The sequence below is a fragment of the Sus scrofa genome, chromosome 2, assembly GCF_054392235.1.
Source record: "Sus scrofa isolate SSC_HxYL_T2T_F1_AM1 chromosome 2, Sscrofa_HxYL_maternal_Yorkshire_Landrace_v2.0, whole genome shotgun sequence".
Lineage (NCBI taxonomy): Eukaryota > Metazoa > Chordata > Mammalia > Artiodactyla > Suidae > Sus > Sus scrofa.
Genome location: NC_139384.1, coordinates 50,252,888 through 50,274,560, shown reverse-complemented (window position 1 = coordinate 50,274,560; position 21,673 = coordinate 50,252,888). Strand labels below are relative to the sequence as shown.

The window sequence follows — 21,673 nt, the reverse complement described above, 5'->3', positions numbered from 1 at the left end:
TCATGCCCCCACAGTGATCTGAGCTGCTGCAATCAGAATCCTAACCTACTGTACAACAGTGAGAGTTCCTTCATTATATAGTTTTATAATTAATCTTCATAGTCTAAAATACATTTAACTTTGCTCTTCAATATTAGTTTTGTATGTTTCTGGCCTTTGGCGTTTTCATATGACTCATAGAATCAATTCAACAATTTCCACAAAAATATTCTCTGGGCATATGCCTGGTATTACGTTGATTCTATAGATTAAATGTAGAGAAAATTAATAGCTTTGAAATATTAGGTTTTCAAATCCATGGACATGATACATCCCTGAGGACTTCTGTGATTTCTGTCAGTGTTTTGTAGTTGTGGTGAGCTTGCACAATTTTCATTACATATATTTCCTGGTATTCAATTTTTTGTGTGCAGTTATAAATGATACAGCTTTAAATTGATTAATTTATACATTTGATAGCTTAGAATATTGAGTCTTCTGATCCAAGAACACACTATAGTCCTCTATTTAGTCAGAGTTTAAAAATTCTGGATATAGTCCTTTATCAGATACGTGGTTGCAAATACTTTCTCCCAGCTAATGGATTGTCTTTTCATTTTCATCATCATCCAAAGAACAAAGGCTTTAATTTGATGAAGTCAAATTTATTAATTTTTTTAATAATTTGAGTTATATTTTAAAAATCTTTTAAAACCCAAAGTCACTAAAACTTTCTCCTATGTTTTCTCCCAGTGTTTTATAATTTTTGGCTTTGGGGCTTAAGTCAATCTAATTCTAATCAATTTTTTAGAGTAAATAAAAGTCAAAGGTTTTTGCCCATAGATATTCAGTTGTTACAGCACCACTTGTCAAAAAGACTCTTCTTCCCCCATTGTGTTACTGTGACATCTTTATAGATAATCAATTGACTATATATGTCTAGGTTCATTTTCTGTACTCTCTGATCTGTTCCATTGATCTGTATGTTTATCCTTTCATCAATAGCATGCTCTCTTGATTACCATGGTTTTAGAGTAAGTCTTACAAACAGGTAGTGGGAGTCCTTGAATTTTTTTCTTAAAATTATTTTGAAATTATTCCAGGTCTTTTGTGTCTCCATAAAATTTTTGGTCAAATTCTACCAAATAAGCCTGCTGGAATTTTTATTGGAATTGTTTTTACTCTATAAATAATTAGGGAAAAATTGATACCTACTGAGTCTTTTGATTTATAAAGACGGAATATCTCAATTTATTTAGATTTTCTTAGTTTTCAGTGTGTAGTTCTTGCACATATTCTGTTAAATGTATCCCTTAAGAATTTCATATTTTGTTGTTGTTGCTATTATAAGTGGAATGGCTTTCTTGATTTTGATTTTTGGTTGCTCCTTGTTAATATATAGAAACACAATTGACTTTTTACATTGTCCTTGCAAAGCTCACTTACTTTTCTAGTAGCTTTTTTGTAAGATTTTATACATAGATAATCATGTTGTCTGCAAATAAAGACAATTTGACAACTTTCTTTCCAGTTCGTATATACCTTTTATTTAATTTTCTTGCTGCATTGTACTGCCTGGGACTGCCTATACAATGCTAAATAGAAGTGGTAAGAGTGTACATCATTGTCTTTTTAACCCAGTATCAGAGGGCTTATATTTCACCACTGAATATGCTATTTGCTGTGGATTATTTTGTAGGTTCTCTCTTTTATTGATATATAACATTATATAGCTCTATGAGTATGATAATATAGTTTGACTTCTGTGTACATTACATTGTGTTCACCACCAAAGATTTAGTTTCTATTTATTATCATGCAGTTGAGCCTCTTTACTCATTTTGCCCTCCCACTTTCCCCTTCCCCTCTGCTTTCTGTGTCTATGTTTGTTTTGGTTTGGTTTGGTTTATTTACTTTTATATTCCATATATGAGTGAAATCATATAGTATTTGTCTTTCTCTCTCTCACTTACTTAACTCAGCATGGTACCCTCAAGGTCCATCCATGTTGTCACAAATTGTAAGATTAGATTCTTTTACATGGCTGAGTTATAGTCTATCCTATATATATCTCTCACAACTTCGTTATCCATTCATCTATTGATGGGCATTTAGGTTGTTTACGTATCTTCATTGTTGTAAATAATGCTAGGATGAACGTAAGGGTGCATATATCTTTTGAAATTAGTGTTTTTGTGTTCTTTGGATAAATATCCAAAAGTGGAATAGCTGGATCATGTGGTAGTTCTAGTCTTAATTTTGGGGGGAATCTCCATATTATTTTTCATAGTGGCTACACCAGTTTACATTCCCACCAGCACTGTAGGAGGGTTCCCTTTTCTCCACAGCCTCACCAATACCTGTTGTTTCCTGCCTTTTTGATAATAGCCATTCTAATGAGCGTAAAATAATATCCCATTTTGGTTTTCTTTTTTTTTTTCTTTTTTTGTCTTTTTGCCATTTCTTGGGCCGCTCCCGCGGCATATAGAGGTTCCCAGGCTAGGGGTCTAATTGGAGCTACAGCTGCCAGCCTATGCCAGAGCCACAGCAACACGGGATCCGAGTCACATCTGCAACCTACACCACAGCTCACAGCAACGCCGGATCCTTAACCCACTGAGCAAGGCCAGGGATCGAACCCACAACCTCATGGTTCCTAGTTGGATTTGCTAACCACTGCGCCACGACGGGAACTCCCCATTTTGGTTTTCATTGGCATTTCTCTAGTAATTTGTGGTGTTGAACATTTTTGCCTTTTGGCCAACTGTATGGCTTCTTTGGAAAAGTGTCTATTCATCTTCTCTTGCATGAGTTCTTTATGTATTCTGGATTTTAAGCCCTTATTGGATATATGACTTGCAAATATCTTCTTCCATTCAGTAGGTTGTCTTTTTGTTTTGTTGCTGGTTTTCCATGCTGCACAGAAGGTTTTACTTCAATATAATCCCATTTTTTTTTTCTTTGCTTTTGTCTGCCTTGCCTGAGGAGACATGTCTAGAAAAATATTGCTAAGACCAGTGTCAAAGAGTGTACTGCCTGTCTTTTCTTCTAGAAGTTTTATGGTTTTAGGTCTTACATTCAATTCTTTAATCCGTTTTGAGTTAATTTTTGTATATGGTGTGAAGTAGTGGTCCAGTATGATCCTTTTGCATGTGGCTATCTAGTTCCCTGCACTATTTATTGAAGCCCATCATTTCTCCATTCTGTGTTCTTTGCGCCTTTGTCATTAATCTGTTGCTATCATGTCTGTTCCACTGATCTATGTGTCTAAGAGAAATATAAGTACTCTTTATTAAAGAAGTTCCCTTTTATTCCTATCTTACTATGAGTTTTTATTATAAATAATGACAAATTTAATATGATTAAATTTTTTTCTTCAATCAATAATGTGCTGAATTATACTGATTGAATTTTTATAGAGATTTGAAAATGTTGAACTATTATTGTGTTCCTGGAGGAAACCCAACTTGGTAATAATATATTATCCTTTTATGTAATACTATAATTGTTTTTAGTAGTTTTACACCTATGAGAGTAATTGGCCTGAAATTTTCCATTCTTGCAATATCCTTGTCAGGTTTTGGTATCAAATTTATACTAGCCTCGCATACAAGTTGGGAAGCGTTCCATCTTTTTTTATTCTCTGGAGTACCTTTTTAAAAAAACATTGATGTTGTTTCTTTTTAAAACATTTAGGCACAAATAAAGTCATTTAGCCTAGAATTGTGGGATAGTTGTTAATTGTGGATTCAGTTTCTTTAATAGATACATAACTGTTCAGATTTTTCTAGTTCTTCCTGTGTTAGTTTTGGTAAGTTGTGTTTTTCAATAAATTTGTCAACTGTGTCTAAATTTTCTAATTTATTGTCATAAAATGGTTTGTATAATAGTTTCCTTTAATACTCTTTAGGACCTCTTATCCCCAATATTGTCACCTGTACTTCTAACCAACTGGTTATAAGTAAGTGTTCCCGCAGTTCCTTCCTTGGGTTTAGTAATTTGCTAGACTGACATACAACTCAGGGAAACACTTACTTATACTTATTGGTTTATTCTGAAGAATCTTACATAGGATATGGATTAACGGTCTGATGAAGAAACACATAGGGCAAAGTCTGGAAAGGTCCCAAACATAGGCGTTTCTGTCTCTATGGAGCTGGGGTGCAACACCCTCTCAGCACGTGGATGTGTTCACCAATCTGGGGCTCTTTGAACCCTGTACTTTAGGGATTTTTTTTTTTTGGAGGCTTTATCACATAGGCATCACATAGGCATGATTATTAACTCATTTTTCCAGCCACTCTCCTCTCTTTAAAGGTTGGGGGTGGTTAGGGCTGAAGTTCTAAGCTTCTAATCATGGCTTGGTCTTTCAAGTGACCAGCCCCCATCCACAAGCCCACCAAGAGTCACATCTTAGAACCAAAGATATTCCTATCGCCCAGGAAATTCCAAGTGTTTTAGGAGCTCTATGACAGGAATTGGGGTTAAAAACCAAATATTAGTGGAAACTGGGGCAGAGATCAATACCAATGGTCCTTGACTTACACTGGTTCAATTTACAATTTTTGACGTTAAGACGGTGCAAAAGCAACATGCATCCCATTGAAACCATATTTTAAATTTTGAATTTTGATTTTTTCCCAGGCTAGTGATATGTGGTACCATAGTCTCTAGCAAGCTGCAGCTCCCAGCTGGCCATGAGATCAGGAGGGTAAATTACCAATACACTTATAACCATTCTGTACCCAGATAGCCATTCCGTTTTTCACTTTCAGTATGGTATTCAATAAACTACATGAGATATTCTACACTTTACTATAAAATATAAAATAGGCTTTGTGATGAACATCTCCTCAGAAAAGAAAATCATGGACTTGAGAAGAGACTTGTGGCTGCCTGATGGAGGGAGTGGGAGGGATCGGGAGCTTGGGCTTATCAGATACAACTTAGAATAGATTTACAAGGAGATCCTGCTGAGTAGCATTGAGAACTTTGTCTAAATACTCATGTTGCAACAGAAGAAAGGGTGGGGGAAAAATGTAATTGTAATGTATACATGTAAGGATAACCTGACCCCCTTGCTGTACAGTGGGAAAATAAAAAAAAAAAATTATAAAAAAATATTTAAAAAAATAAAAAATAAAATAAAATAGGCTTTGTGTTAGATGATTTTTCCCAACTGTGGGCTAATGTAAGTGTTCTAAGCACATTTGAGGTAGACCAGGTTAAGCTATGACATTTAGTAAGTTTGGTGTATTAAATTCAGTTTTGGCCTAAAATATTTTCAACTTAGGATAGGTTTATCAAGATGTAACTCCATTGTAAGTTGAGGTGTATCTGTAGATATATTTCTTATAATTTCACACTGACTTATGTTAAATAGTCAATTATCTTTTAAAGAAGTTAACAACCACAAAGAAAAATTATGTTGTTTTTGCTATTTCTGAAGCTCTTCATTCCATCCAGTATATTCCTTCTGCTACATAACTTCTTTTAAGATTTTTAATATGTATGTCTGCTAACAACACATTATCCTAGCTTTTTTTCCCTAAAAAAAACTCCAACAAGCTTTATTTTTGTTTAATTTTGAATGTTTCATTGAACATAGAATCATAAATTGACAATTTTTTTTTGTTCTTTTGGCATTTCAATGATGTTCTCTGTTGTCTCTTGGCTTATATAGGTTATGATGAGATGTTTGTGGATATTCTTATCTTTGTTTCTCTGTACGAAATGTATCATTTTTTCTCTGTCTGCTTTTAAGATTTTTGTCTGTATCTCTGGTTTGGGGCAATTTGATTATCATGAGCTTTGTTATGATTGTCTTTGTGTTTACCCTGATTGTGGTTTTATGAACTTCTTGAAACACTGGGCTTATACTTTTCATTAAATTTGCATGATTTTCAGCAATATTATGTCAATTGTATTTTCTTTTTTTATAAGATTTTTATTTTTTCTATTGTAGTTGATTTACAATGTTCTATCAATTTCTTCTGTACAGCAAAGTGACCTAGTCATATATATATATGTGTACCATGTTTGTGTGTGTGTGTGTGTGTGTATTCTTTTTCTCACATTATCCTCCATCAAGCATGTTTTCTATTCCTGTCTCCCTCTATCTCCTGGCACCACTGTCATTTGTATTTTAGACCACTTGATATTGTCCCATGGGTCACTGAGGTTCTATTCATTTTCTCAGTCTCTTTTTCTCTGTGCTTCGTTTTGGCTAGTTTTTATTTTATTGCCATTGTTTAATTTCACTCAAAGTTTTCCTCGGCAGTATTTATTCTACTGTTAAACTGATCCAATGAAATTTTCATTTCAGATTGTGTAATTTTCATCTTTATAGGTTCCATTTGGTTCTTTTAAAAATATTTTTTGTTTCCATTCTCATTCTGTTCATGTTTTCTTTTTAAATCCTTGAATATTTTTAGAACAGCTCTTTTTAAATCTTTGCTAATTTCATCATTTCTGAGCCTGCTTTTATTGATTGATTTTTCTCTTGATTAGCAGACTCATTGTCCTGCTTTTTTGCGTATCTAGTCATTGTTTACTGGCTCCCAGATTTTGTAACTCTTACATTTTAGAGTGTCTAAATTTGGTTTATTCATTTTAAAGAATGTTAAATAGGCATTAAAGAATGTTTGGCAAGCAGTAAAATAACCTGCAGATCAGTTTGTTTCTTTCAAGGCATGTTTTTAAGCTTATTCAGGTGAGTCTGTAATAATCTTTACTCTTGAGCTAATTTATCCCTATTACTAAAGCATGACTCTTCTGTGGTCTCTAATGTCTTCAGTGATTGCTCAACCCTAGTTGGGTAAAACTTGAACATTTCCCGGTCTTGTAACAGCTTTCGAGATTATTTACCCTATGACTTTCCAGCAATTATCTGCCCAACCTCCTGCAGTTTCTCTCTATAGTTTACCATTAAGCAATAGACTCCTGGAGACTTCTATGCTTATTTTTGAAGTCCTTTTTCTGCATTGCTCCTTCTTTGCAAGTACTGTTCCCCACATATTCCACCTGCCTCATTGGCCTGCTCAAACGTTGATCTCTGGCTTCACAACTCAGCAAGTCTGCCATGCTCTGTCAAGGTTTTTCCTACCTGCACTATGATCTGGAAAGTACCTGTAGGCAGAAAGCTGTTGTGATTGCAGGGCTTAGCTCATTTGCCTCTGTTCCCACCTTTATCATGGTTCTGCACTGCCTCTTGTCCAGTGTCTGGAAACAGCTGCTTCATATATTTTGTCCTGACTTCTAGTGCTTTGCGGTGGGAGAGCAATTCCAGAATCAGTCACTCCATTATGACCAGACTCGAACAATGCTGCCAAGTTGTTTAAGCTTGCAAATGAAAAGTAAACTAGAACAATTGGTTCTATGATGGAAGAGAATAAAGGGGAAGAGATTCAGGAGTAACTACTTAACTCTCTGTAACTTTGCCAGAAGTTTATTTTCTCCTCAATTTCAAAATAAACTTCAAATGGAAATAGTAAATGTATTTTTGAGGATTAGGAAACGTTTCAAATTTAGGTTCTTATATTTCCTCCATAAAATGAAGGTTAATTAGGTGGTTTACTAATATTGCAGTATCGTTAATTGGCATCATTGATGATGATGATGATGAAGTGATGGCCGCTACTTCATCATCTGGGAGAGGCAGCTAATGATGACGGCAACATTTATTTAAGCACCTGCAATGAACCAAGCACTGTGTTAGGCTCTTTACATTGAGTATCTTTACTCTTCTGCAGCTGTCATGCAATTTAGAAATCGTGGTCCCCAGAAACTCAGGAGTTAAAGTTGGTTCCTCCAGCTCCCACCCTCAGTGAATTATCAGTGACTAAAGCACTCAGTGGTAATTTAGTGGTTGGAACTGGCAAACAATCTCAGCTCCCCACAAACAATGCCTCCTTCCGTTATTGTGCTGGTCCCTGACTCTCTCTTCACCTGAGCTTTCCCATCTGGCAAATTAAAGTGGAAAACAGTTAACTCCCTCCCCAGAGAGGCTGTGTTATTATATAGATGTTTTGCATTATTTTGCCTTGAATAACAGCATATGTAAATGTGCTCCTGGAGGTTAAAATTACCCTGATTTTTTAAAACTTGGCCTCTCCCACTGGGGTGAATAGTTGAAAATTATGGGGAAGAAAAGGCAGGCTGGAGAGAATGTTAGTCAGCCTAGAATTGCTTCTCCTCCTCCCTCTCCACCCAACACATATTTCGCATTAGATAGATGCTGCCACGGCAGAGGAAAGGTTAGTAAATTTCCTATCCCAGAGTCCTAGCTGGTTCTGATGTTCAGTGTTCAGGGCGGGTTAATCTAGACATTAATCATTAACTCTGCATCAGGTTGATGCGTAGGGACAGATGTTCTTGCTGAGAAGGATAAAAGTCTCCTGTGGCACCTGGAAGACTTTATCACATGTGGTCCCCAGCCAGCTCACAAAGAGATGCTAGTGAACTCAGGCACTCTGCTGCCTCTGACAGTCTACCTCTTGTTCAGGGCTGGCATCTCCCCTCGACTTCAGCTCTCCCGTGGGCCCTGAATTGTTGAGCCCTCCCTATCTGAAACCGCCTTTCCTGGCATTTGAATCATCACTTCGATGATGTGATAATATCTGCAAGTTGGGAAAATAAAAGTGGCATTTGTTTAGCCATAATTAATGAAATATTTATGTTGCATGAGACTATGTGATAAAACCTTAGGCTTAGAGTCCTTTTGCTTCTGATTACATTTGGGATTTTTTTTTTCCTATGACCAGACATTCTGACGCCAGCCCTTTTACACTGAGCAGATGTCATGTAGTAAAAATGGGTGCCAGATGCTGTGAGCCGCAGAAGGGCGATTTGTTTAAGAGCTGGCTCCGACTTTTTTGCATTCAATTACTCTGCAGAACGAACCTTACACAAGCATTTAGGTAACTCCGCTAACTTCAGACATGCATTTTAATAATAGATTTCATCTCTGAATGCATTCTAAGCAACGCATCATATAAAGGGTGTTTAAGGAATTAATTGATTTCTGCATAATACCTTTTTTTTTTTCACATGAAAAGAGAGCTGCGAAGCTCTTGGCAGGGACCCAGAAATGTAATTAACGCGGAGGGCCAAATTTTCAGTTGCCCTTAGGTAGTGCCGCCTCATATACACGGCAGGTGCAGGGAGAGGAGGGCAGAGAGGAAGAGACTGGGGTTTGCAGGGAGGAGGGAGAGGGCAGCTCTGGGTCTTGGAGCAGGAGAAGAAGCTAGGAGTTTAATGCATTCTTCTGTTCCCATTTCAGGTCCCAACCATATCCCCATCAGAGCCCAGGTGACAGGGGCTCCCTCTTCCACCTCATCTACCACCACCTCCTCTACAGATGAAGAATTTGATCCCCAGCCTTCCGTGCAGTCAAAGGTAACAACACTTGGCAAACCAAAGGGGCCCTTGGCTTGCGGGGGCTGTTTACCCTCCAGATTTCAGACCCAATGTGGGCTCCAGCTGCAGCGGTTTCATTAGGAGGATCACGTTTCATTACATCTGACAGCAACCACTCTTTTTACCTGGGACACCCTAAGAATTATCTTTTTCATATCTCTCTCTCTCTCTTTTTTTTTTTAAGCTTTTCAAAGCTTATCTTTCTCAGAGACATCACATAGGGAAGGGGGAAAAAACCAGACATATTTACTTGAAACCATTTGGTGACTGCAGCTCTTAAAGTGGGTTTAATATGTGATCCAACAAGCAAACCATCGAAAAAATTACAACAAGCAGATGCATATTTCCCTGGGGGAAGCACAGCTTCATTTAAGAAGCACTAGAAGCAGATTGCATGGAAAATGTTATGTTTATTCTAATCAGAAATACGAAATGAACCATGCAGTTGCATCGAGGGCTGCGTACTCCGACAATCCCCACTGACTAGCTGGGTGCCCGAGGGGGCATGGCACTTCATCTCTTTGCTTAATGAACGTTAATTTCTGGAGAACACTTTAAACAACTCCCATGCCCAGGGATTAAAAAACACAAATGTCGTTCTGTGTCTTTAAATGTGTCTGTTTGTCACATCCACGGAGACCCGCATCCCACGACCAAATCTCACCATTGTTTTCTTTATCCACTGGGACTGGAAGGGCTGAATGGCTGGACCTCATAGGCTTCCCTGGGCAGACAGAGAAGTAGTTCACCGCTCTGGCAGTGTTTATTTTTTGGAGCAGAGAGGATCTGAGGAGAAAGAGAGAGAACCAAATTTATTTACTTAAACTCAACTTTTCCATATCTGGTGCTAGGAGCTTTGGCGTCATCTCAAGCCACACAGGGGTTCCAGCTCCCCATGGCCCAGCTTGGAGCAAGTCAGGAGGGATCTAGGACATGGTGTCTCTCTGTGTGTGTGTGTGTGTGTGTGTGTGTGTGTGTGTGTGTGTGTGTGTGAGAGAGAGAGAGAGAGAGAGAGAGAGAGAGAGAGAGAGAATGAGAGAATACATAGAGATTTCTAATTTCTAACTCTGGGCGTCTCTGATTAGTCAGCCTTCAACACAAATGAATTCTACGTGTCGTGTTGAGTTCTGGGGTTTCCTTACCGACCTTCTCATCCCCTTGAATGACCTTGAGTTAATTCTGTAATTCAAATGAGGCAGAGGCCCCAGCATCCACCATCCTGACACTCATGGGGATAAAAAGAACATCGTGATCAAAACCCATGGAAATAGGAAAATCACAATGTCTAGGGCAAGCCTTGCAAATAGTACCTTGTCCTCTGGCTGGCCCAGAATAGAGCCAGTCATCACTTAGGCCTGAAGTGTAGTAAAACTTGCCAGCTTCCACCTGGCTTCTGACATGGCCCACTCATCAGGAAGGGAAGCTGATGAAAAGTTTCCTTCTTTCTGACTTCCCAAGGGCTGTTTGTCCCCCTCTGGTTTCTTTATCTCTTCTGCCCCATACAGGTATGTCCCAGGCCACATGGCACAGAGCCCACATCCGCTCAAGTGAACCTTTGCACAGGAAACGGGCAATGGGACACACATCCTTGCCTCTGAGCTCTGCCCCGCCCCCACCCCCCTCAAATTAATACCCGGATATGAAAGACAGGGACAAGTGGCTAGTCTTCAGCCCTGCCAGATTTCCCCCTTTCTCTAGCCTTTATCTTTTTCTTCCTTAGCCTTTTTCTTTTCCTCTCTGTATCACCATCACCATTCTGAGGATGTAAGAATTGTGCCTGGTACGTCTTAAGGCTATAGTAGCATTTGTTAATAAATCGTTCTTCTTTGGAGTTCCCGTCATGGCGCAGTGGTTAACGAATCCGACTAGGAACCATGAGGTTGCGGGTTTGGTCCCTGCCCTTGCTCAGTGGGTTAACGATCCGGCGTTGCCGTGAGCTGTGGTGTAGGTTGCAGACGCGGCTCGGATCCCGCGTTGCTGTGGCTCTGGCGTAGGCTGGTGGCTACAGCTCCGATTCGACCCCTAGCCTGGGAACCTCCATATGCCGCAGGGGCGGCCCAAGAAATAGCAAAAAAAAAAAAAAAAAAAGACAAAAAAAAAATCGTTCTTCTTCTTTTTTCTGTGTCAACATCTTTTTGCTTGTTTGCTTGTTTTTTTGTGTGAGTATGTGTCTTTTTATCTCTTTAGGGCCCCACCCAAGGCATATGGAGGGTCCCAGGCTAGGGGTCCAATCAGAACTGTAGCCGCTGGCCTATACCACAGCCACCACAACGTCAGATCCAAGCCATGTCTGTGACCTACACCACAGCTCACAGCAACACCGGAGCCCCAACCCACTGAGCAAGGCCAGGGATCGAACCCTCAACCTCATGGTTCCTAGTCGGATTCATTAACCACTGCACCACGACGGGAACTCCCCAACATCTTTTAATTAGAGGCAGTAAAGGACTTTCTCCCCCCTCTATGTTCTGCTTTACTGACTCTTGACAAGATAGCTGGGGTTTGGCAGCTTTGCTCCTGGGGATGCTGTCAATGCATCCCTCATTGAAACAGTTTGAATAGTCTTAATTTAGAAGGAAACATTGCTATTTCTAGAAAGCAGAAGTCCCTGATGTCCCTGCGTGGTGCTGGGCACAGGAACATTGGAATAAACTAGATGAAAATGTGGACGCTGGATTCAGGGTACTTGCGCCGACCTCCTGGCTCTTCCAGTCACTGACTGTGTCATCTTGGGCAAGTTATTTAACTTCTCGCAGTTCTGATTTCCTTATATTTTAAAATAAGTGTAATCTGAGGAATAAATAAGATGATACATGGGACGTAATCGATAGTGTCTGGCACATAGCGCTCAATAAACGTTGGCATTTCTTGTGTAGATTAGTATAATGGGAGCTCAAGAGATATTTGTTAAATAAATGAAAGACTCTCCATATAGACTGTGTTAGACAATCTCTGAATAACAACTCCCACTGACCTGCATGCCACCCCTCCCGCACCAGCCCTCCCAGAAAGGTCCTGGCTGCTTAAAGAAGGGTTCCTCCCTCTGCATAATCACAGTGGTTGACAGTCAATCTGGAAGTTGTCCTCTAGCAATAGACATAAGATATAGAATCAGTTTGAGTTCTGAAAGTCAAAATTTCTTTCCAAGGATGAAACAGAGGATGAAGACCTTTAGACTTCTAGACCTTACAGAGAATTCTAGAAAAACCAAGTTGCATCATTGAGATGAATGTCTTCATCAGTGAGCTGTAGACCTGCTGAACCCTGAAAGCTGGATGCTTTCCTCAGAAGAGTGATGATCTCTCTACGTAATGGGTGACAGAATGGCAAGGGCCCTAAAGCACTGGAAAGGCAAAAGCACTTGCCATTGTGTTTTTTGTTTTTTTCAAATTTTTTGGCACAGGCTTTCAAGTTATAACCTCTGACCTCTGTTATGGACCTGGGTTCATCTGGCGGTATCTGGGGTCAGGTCTATTCCCCACTTGTGGATTTATGGTCCTTTGAATGGCAAGAATTCAGTTCAACCAAAGTTATTGAATGCCCAGGCACCAGGCTAAATGAAATGTCTTAAGTTCCATATTTATTTCTGTCAGCATTAAAAAGAAGTCCCTTGTATGTTCTCATTCTCATCCTAATGTAGCAAATGATGTTTATGCTCAGAGAAGGCAAACATAATAAAACTTGTCTGTTTGAACATTTATTTTGTATGTGTAAGATGTATACATACATATATTACACATACTACACACACGCATATATATTAAGCATAGTAGATTTTAGTAAAAACTATAATTTTGTGCTCATTTGTATAATAATACTATAATAATCATGCTAATAATAGTAAAAAAAATCATGATATTTACTGAATATCCCAGATATTTCCCAAGTATTCTGCATAGGGCTTGACCTGCCTTATCTTATTTACTTCTTATTATGTCCATACGAGGTAGGCATTAAATCATTTTCTCCGCTCTGAAGAGGATACTGAAGTTTAGATAGTTGAATGACACAGCAAAGCCCACACAGCTCAGCTGGGATTTTTTTTTTTCTTCTTCTTCTTAGGGCCGCTCCTGCAGCATATGGAAGTTCCCAGACTAGGGGTTGAATCAGAGCTACAGCTGCTGGCCTACACCACAGCCACAGCAACACGGGATCTGAGCGGCCCTTGCAACCTACACCATAGCTCACAGCAGTGCTGGATCCTTAACCCACTGAGTGAGGCCAGGGATTGAACCTGCATCCTCATGGATCCTAGCTGTATTCATTTCCACTGTGCCACAGTGGGAACTCCCCGAGCTGGGATTGGATGCCAGCTTTGCATGACTCCTGGGCCCAGTGTTCCAACTGCTGCTGCCCCCCTCAGAAGAGTCTCCTGAATGTTCCAATCACTGCTTCTCCTTTCTCTGGTATCTGAAACCTGAAATTGACAAGATCTAGACATCTATTTTAATTGCATCAATTTTGAATATTCTATATTCTACTAGAATATAGTCTAGGCACACCGAGAACTCAGTGGTATTAATGATGCATTTGTACAAGCAAAGCACGGTAGGGAAAGGAAGCAATCATCATTGCAGAAGCTTCTCTTGGGTATTGTGGTTCTAGAAGCTAAGCAGTGGTTTGTTCGGAGAGGGCAGAACCTATGAGAATATTTTGCAAATTTCAACTGTATTTTTCACAGACATATTTTATCTTCTTGGTTTTTGCAGGAGAGGAAGACACTTCGAAGAAGAAGGAAGCTGGAAAAAGCAACAAAACAATTGGTTAAGCAAGAAGAATTGAAAAGACTTCATAAGGCTCAGGTGAGAAAACAAACTTGAGATGAGAGTGGGTCTGGGATCCTGGGAATCTGGATCTGGAAGCCCTTTGGAAATCGGTCCTGCACGGGGGAAAGCGGGCTGGGGAGAGATCAGCCTCTCTTCTCTGAGCGGCCAGGCTTGCAGCTCTTGGAAAGGCCCTGGCTCCGTCCCTGGTGGGACTCTGGGGCCTGGAGAACCCAGGTATTGAGCTGGCTTGCTCCCAGCTGCCTGTCCATCTGCAGCCTCGTGTTCTGCAAAGGGAGCTGGAACGACAGCCAACATCCGCCTCGGGAATCATCCCAGGCCCTGACTGCCACATAACAGTGGCCTTAGCTTTGTCCTCCGCCAGGACACAACCTTCCCCTGACTTTCTGACCATGTCTTCAGAACTGACAACCACTGGGGCTAACTTTCTTCCAAGGTTAGCTGAACACACACACATCTAGCATCCTGCTCTAGATTTCCTGGCCTGATTGTTGACTCCAAACATTTCTGCACAAGTTGATCTGCCCTCCTCGGTCACAGACAGGCAAAATGAGGCAGAAAGTCAAGGCACCCCGCTCCCAAGAGACCCAAAGCCTGGCATTGAAAAATAGTTGGGTTTTACCAACAAAGGACTTAAAGGGCCGCTGGTGTTAATCCAGTGTGCCCTTACATTGGTTTCTCAGTGATTTGCCTTATCTGACCTTGTCATCCTACAAGTTTTTCCCACAAGGAAGAAGTCATTTAATCCAACCTCCTTTACCTCAGGGACTGCCTTCGGAGGCGCCCCTTTCATCTTGCAGATGGGGAAAATTCCCGTCAAGTCCCTCTGTCCATCCTCCACTTCTGAACAGGCTGTCTTGACACATCTCAACTCTTCCTTCTGAGAACGAGATTAAGTCCTTATGACATGGACAGGCAAACGCAGCCATTTCCCTTCCTTATATTTGTACTCCTGACAGTAGGCAGTGATAACAGAAGGATTACAAATGGTCTTTCAAGTCCTCTTTGCTAGCAGCCATAGCAGCCCTTTTTAATCCGTGAGATGTTTCTCCTTTAGTTTCCAAAGAATGAGCACTCCATCCATCAGTTTGGGCTGCCAACATACCGTAGACAGAGTGGCATAAACCTCAGACATTTATTTTCTCACAGTTATGGAGCCTGGAAGTTCATGATCAAGGTGCCCCCTGTGTTGGTTTCTAGGGAGGACTCTTCCTGGCTTGTAGAGAGCTGCCTTCTTGCGTCCTCATGTGGCCTTTTTTCTGTGCACATGCAAAGCAAGAGAAAAAGAGAGCGAGCAAGCTCTGGTATCTTTTTCTTTTCCTGTAAGGACACTCACTAGTCCTGTTGGATTAGGGTCCACTTTTTTTTTTGGTCTTTTTGTCTTTTTGACATTTTCTTGGGCCACTCCCCCAGCATACGGAGGTCCCCAGGCTAGGGGTCTAATCGGAGCTGTGGCCACCGGCCTACACCAGAGCCACAGCCACGCAGGATCTGAACCACGTCTGCGACCTACACCACAGCTCACGGCAACACCGGATCCTTAACCCACTGAGCAAGGCCAGGGATGGAACCCGCAATCTCATGGTTCCTAGTCAGATTCATTAACCACTGAGCCATGACGGGAACTCTGGGCCCACTGTTAATGACCTCATTTAACCTTCTTTACCTCCTTAAGGGCCCTTTCTCCAAACATAGTCACTTCAGGAGTTAGGACTTCAACATATGAACTGGTTCGGGGGCGGGGAAGACTGCTCAGTCCATAACAATTACATAGCCATAATTACAAAGTCATCAGGAATAAAGTCATTTAAACTTCCTTTAGCATTTCCCTTCCTTTAGCATTTCTACACTGTGCCACCAGGAGACACATCTATAAAGATAATTACCTTTAAAAGAGAGACAAAGAGGAAGAGGGTGTAAAACTACAAGCAGTTTTAACTCTAATGCTCTCCCCCTTTCCTTTCCTCCCCCCCCCACCCCCGACTTTTTAGGGCCACCCATATGGAAGTTCCCAGACTAGGGGTTGAATCAGAGCTACAGCTGCCAGCTGTACACCACAGCCAAAGCAACTGCAGGATCCTAGGCACGTCTGTGACCTACACCCCAGCTCACGGCAACACTGGATCCCTGACCCACTGAGCGAGGCCAGGGATCAAACCTGCATCCTCATGGATTCTAGTCATATTCATTTCTGCTGTGCCACCAAGGGAACTCCTACAAGTAGTTTTAGCTAGAATACCCATCTATTTGAAATTTTCTGTTTGGGGCTTAAGCACTCTCAGCTGAGACAAGAAGCCAGGTGGCTGCTAGGTCCCTACCTACCACCTGCACCCCCTTGCTCAGGACTCTTCATGGGAGTTGGAGGTTCCTCAGCAGCTATACTCTGCATCCAGGGGAGTCTTAGAAAGAGATGGACGGAGTTTCCATCATGGCTCAGCAGAAACAAATCTGACTAGCTTCCATGAGGACATAGGTTCGATCTCTGGCTTCACTCAGTGGGTTAAGGATCCAGTGTTGCCGTGAGCTGTGGTATAGGTCGCAGACATGGCTTGGATCTGATGTTGCTGTGGCTGTGGTGTAGGCTGGCGGCTACAACTCTGATTCGACCCCTCGCCTGGGAACTTCCATGTGCCGCAGGCGTGGCCCTAAAAAGACAAAAAAAAAAAAGAAAGAAAAAAGAAAAGAAAAGAAAGGAAGAGGTGGAGTTAAGGGGAAAGGGGAGTGAGACTGAGCTGACAGGAGGCGGAGGAGGATGAACACACACATTCTACCTGCCCAAACAGCTGCCACTTCTTTGAATATACCTGGGCTGCCAGGTGCAAAGTCTGTTCTGCCAAGAGAGGTGCCTTTTGGCAGGCCGTGTTTCAAAGCAGAGGAAATTGTTGGGGATGAACAAAATGTACCTAGGAAAGGTTTTCCCTTGTTTTTCCTTCCTAAAATACACAAGAGAGAAATAGCTAGTAGGGGAAATAAACATGTAAATGCAAACCCAGTCATGACCCCAAGCCTTGATAGGTGCCTTGTGGTTCGTCTAAGGAGGATGTACCTTAATGGGATAAACATCTCTGTCTTGTCTTCGTAAACTGCCAGTAACAAAGCCAGCGTACACATCCATGGACAGTGAAAGGCTCCGCAGTTGTCAGTTCGTAGCGCAGGGCAGGAGGAGGACAAACCCAGGCAGAGATACCTAGCCCCAGGAGCTGGCTTGGGTCTCCTGCTCCAGGCCAGCTCTTTGGGAGGTGTCTGCTGGTTCTTCTTGGGAAGATGGAATATAAGCATGCTCTGTATTTGTCCCCAGAGAGCCTATCCTACTCTGAGTGGTGGCTGCAGCCCCAGAGGCTATGCCATGGCCATAGCAGAGGCTGAAGCTCCACGGGGTCCAGGAGGCATGAGGGCTGCCTGCCCAGGCCAGCCCAGCCACCTCTGCCTGAGAACACATCTGTGTGATTGGCCTGGTCAAAGGGGACTGTTTGAATGTCTCCTTGGAGGCAGACTGAACTGACACACAGACCCCTTGCTTTATGTTTTCATCCTAAAGAAGGGAAGTGTCAAATTCTAGTTGCTTGGGGGAATTCAGAGGTTCTTACCCAGTCAGTTGAGGAGGTAGCATCACACAGGAAGGGGCTTCTTCCTCTTGGAAAGGAAGTGGCAGAATCGGCCCCCTTGTGTGACTCTACATCAAGAGTTCCCATGTAACATCTGATCCTGGCATTGCAGGCCATCCAGAGGCAGCTGGAGGAGGTGGAAGAGCGGCAGAGGGCTTCTGAGATCCAGGGCGTGAGGTTGGAGAAGGCGCTGCGAGGAGAAGCAGGTAGGCTCCCCACAGGCAGATGTGGGGCAGCGGGCTTGGGTCTGGGTCTGCGCTCTGAGCATAGGGCTGATCTAACCATCTGGACAAAACAGTGAGACCTTGTCACCGGCTGTGGAACTGTCCACACGGACACACGGTGCCAAGTCCACAACTGCTTCCCACTTTTCAAAATCAAACTGGTCACCCAGTTTGAAATTCCCAGGGCATTGGTGAGCCTGTGGGCCTTGGATTTCTGGTCTGTCCCATCTCTCTTCTGTATCGTGAATATTCTTTGCAATTCAGGGGTTAAGATAAATTCAGGAGAAACAGTTGAGGGTACAAGCAGCGTTGGTAGTGTTTCAACGCTCAGTCTTGGAGTCAAAACCCTGGTTTCTCCCTTTACCAGCTGCATGCAGGGCCTTGAGCCAGTCATATTCTAAACCTTCGTGCAATTTTATTTTCTCCTCTAAAATGCCGATAATAATGGTTTCCTATCTTATAGAGCTGAAACAAAGATTAAAGGAGTTCCCATCGTGGCTCAGCAGTAACAAGCCTGACTAGTTTCCATGAGGATGTGGATTCAACCCCTGGCCTCATTTAGTGGGTTAAGGATCTGGCATTGCCGTGAGCTGTGGTGTAGGTCGAAGGTGCAGCTCGGATCCCACGTTGCTGTGGCTGTGGTGTAGGCCAGCTGCTATAGCTCCAATTATATATATGGTATACATATATATATATATATATGATATATGTATACCATATATATGTAATGAAATTAGATTAGCATATTGCCTAGCACAAGGTAAAGCAATGAATGGTAACCATTCTACCGACAGCTTCAGACTCTTAGATGTAAACAGAATTCATCTGGTGGAGGCCTATCAGTGCTGGACGTGGAAATAGTGGGTCTATAACGATAAGCATGACGTTTTCTGCCTTTGAAAGGTTTGTGGTCTCTTGAGGAACACAGGCATGTAAATAAATAAACCACAATACAGGAGGATGAGTGCTGTGATGGGAAGAAGCACCAGGGTGGAATGAGGAGAGAATCGTGAGCTCCCTAACTGATCCTGATGTGGGGGGGAGCAGTCAGGCTCATCCTTGGAAGGGGTGCTCTGCTAAGATGAGAAACAAAGGAATAGGAGGTAACCAGGGAGATGAAGAGATTGTTCAGGCAGAGGGAACCCTTCCTGCAAAGACCAAACATGAAAAAACCTGAATGCCTTAACACATGAGTCAGCAGAGAGGTTTTGTTTTGTTTTGGTTTGGCTTTTGTGTCTTTTTAGGGATGCACCTGTGGCAGGTGGAGGTTCCCAGGCTAGGGGTCCAATCGGAGCTGCAGCTGCTGGCCTGCACGCAGCCACAGCAACACGGGATCTGAGCTGCCTTGGCAACCTACACCACAGCTCATGATTAATGGGTTAACACAGGATCCTTAATCCCCTGAGTGGGGCCAGGGATCAAACCTGCATCCTCATGGATACCAGTCAGGTTCATTAACCACTGAACCATGACTGGAACTCCCAGCAGAGGGTTTTGAGTGAGGGATGAAGTTGAAAGAAATCTATGTTTTTTTTGGAAATCAACCAGCAGCAGCGTGGCAAGTGAATTGGAGTTAGTGCTGGGTGGTATCTCTCCATCTCTCTCTCTCTCTCTTTTTTTTTAATCCTTTATTTATACATTTATTTTTTCTACTGTACAGCATGATGACCCAGTTACACTTACATGTATACATTCTTTTTTTCATATTACATGTTCCATCATAAGTGACTAGACAGAGTTCCCAGTGCTACACAGCAGGATCCCATTGCTAATCCATCCCGAAGGCAACATTCTGCATCTATTTACCCCATGCTCCCAGTCCCTCCCACTCCCTCCCCTTCCCCCTTGGCAACCACAAGTCTATTCTCCAAGTCCATGATTTTCTTTTCTGTGGAAAGTTTCCTTTGTGCCATATATTATATTCCAAATATAAGTGATATCATGTGGTTTTTGTCTTTCTCTTCCTGACGTGCTTCACTTAGTGTGAGAGTCTCTCGGTCCATCCATCTTGCTGCAAATGGCATTATTTCATTCTTTTTTATGGCTGAGTAGTATTCCATTGTCTGTATATACCACATCTTCCTAATCCAATCATTTATCAGTGGACATTTGGGTTGATTCCATGTCTTGGCTATTGTGAATAGTGCTGCAGTGAACATGCGTGTGCATGTGTCTTTTTTAAGGAAAGTTTTGCCCGGATATATGCCCAAGATTGGGATTGCTGGGTCATATATGGTAGTTCTATGTATAGATTTCTAAGGTACCTCCATCCTGTTCTCCATAATGGTTGTACCAGCTTACATTCCCACCAACAGTGTAGGAGGTTTCCCTTTTTTCCACACCCTGTCCAGCATTTGTTATTTGTGGACATATTAATGATGGTCATTCTGACTGGTGTGAGGTGGTATTTCATGGTAGTTTTGATTTGCATTTCTCTAATAATCAGTGATGTTGAACATTGTTTCATGTGCTTGTTGGTCATCTGTATATCTTCCTTGAAGAAATGTCTATTCAGGTCCTTTGCCCATTTTTCAGTTGGGTTTTTGGATTTTTTGCTCTTGAGTTGTATAAGTTGTTTGTATATTCTAGAGATTAAGCCCTTGTCAGGTGCATCATTTGAAACTATTTTCTCCCATTCTGTAAGTTGTCTTTTTGTTTTTCTTTTTGGTTTCCTTTGCTGTGTAAAAGCTTGTCAGTTTGATTAGGTCCCATTGGTTTATTTTTGCTCTTATTTCTGTTGCTTTGGGAGACTGACCTGAGAAAACATTTGTAAGGTTGATGTCAGAGAATGTTTTGCCTATGTTCTATTCTAGGAGTTTGATGGGGTCTTGTCTTATATTCAAGTCTTTCAGCCATTTTGAGTTTATTTTCGTGCATGGTGTGAGGGTGTGTTCTAGTTTCATTGATTTGCATGCAGCTGTCCAGGTTTCCCAGCAATGCTTGCTGAAAAGACCGTCTTTTTCCCCTTTCATATTCTTGCCTCCTGTGTCAAAGATTAATTGACCAAAGGTGTCTGGGTTGATTTCTGGGTTCTCTATTCTGTTGCATTGGTCTGTCTGTCTGTTTTGATACCAGTACCACACTGTCTTGATGACTGTGGCTTTGTAATATTGCCTGAAGTCTGGGAGAGTTACAACTCCTGCTTGGTTTTTGTTCTTCAGAATTGCTTTGGCAATTCTGGGTCTTTTGTGGTTCCATATAAATGTTTGGATTGTTTGCTCTAGTTCTGTGAAAAATGTCATGGGTAATTTGATAGGGATTGCATTGAATCTGTAGATTGCTTTGGGTAGTATGGCCATTTTTACAATATTAATTTTTCAAACCCAGGAGCATGGAATATCTTTCCATTTCTTTACATCTTCTTTAATTTCCTTGATTAATGTTTTATAGTTCTCGGCATATAAGTCCTTTGCCTCCTTGGTCAGGTGTATTCTCAGGTATTTGATTTTTTGGGGTGTAATTTTACAAGGTATTGTATTTCTGTATTCCTTTTCTAGTATTTCATTGTTAGTATGTGGAAATGTGACTGATTTCTGAATGTCATATCCTGCTACTTTGCAGAATTTGTTCATCACTTCAAGTAGTTTTGGGGTTGAGTCCTTAGGGTCTCCTATATATAGTATCATGTCATCTGCATACAGTGACAGTTTTACCTCTTCTCTTC

The 21,673-nt window shown here is 41.6% G+C and overlaps 1 protein-coding gene across 19 annotated transcripts in view; it reads left to right on the top strand.

The window, feature by feature from the left end:
* The window catches only part of MICAL2 (microtubule associated monooxygenase, calponin and LIM domain containing 2), a 256,472-nt gene that overhangs the window by 201,359 nt on the left and 33,440 nt on the right, over positions 1-21,673 (top strand). For all 19 annotated transcript variants that reach the window (XM_085011985.1, XM_085011976.1, XM_085011971.1 and 16 more), the window contains 3 exons: positions 9,260-9,375; positions 14,106-14,198; positions 17,898-17,991. In XM_085011985.1, coding sequence (XP_084868111.1) covers positions 9,260-9,375; positions 14,106-14,198; positions 17,898-17,991 — 303 coding nt within the window. The remainder of the gene's footprint in view (positions 1-9,259; positions 9,376-14,105; positions 14,199-17,897; positions 17,992-21,673) is intronic.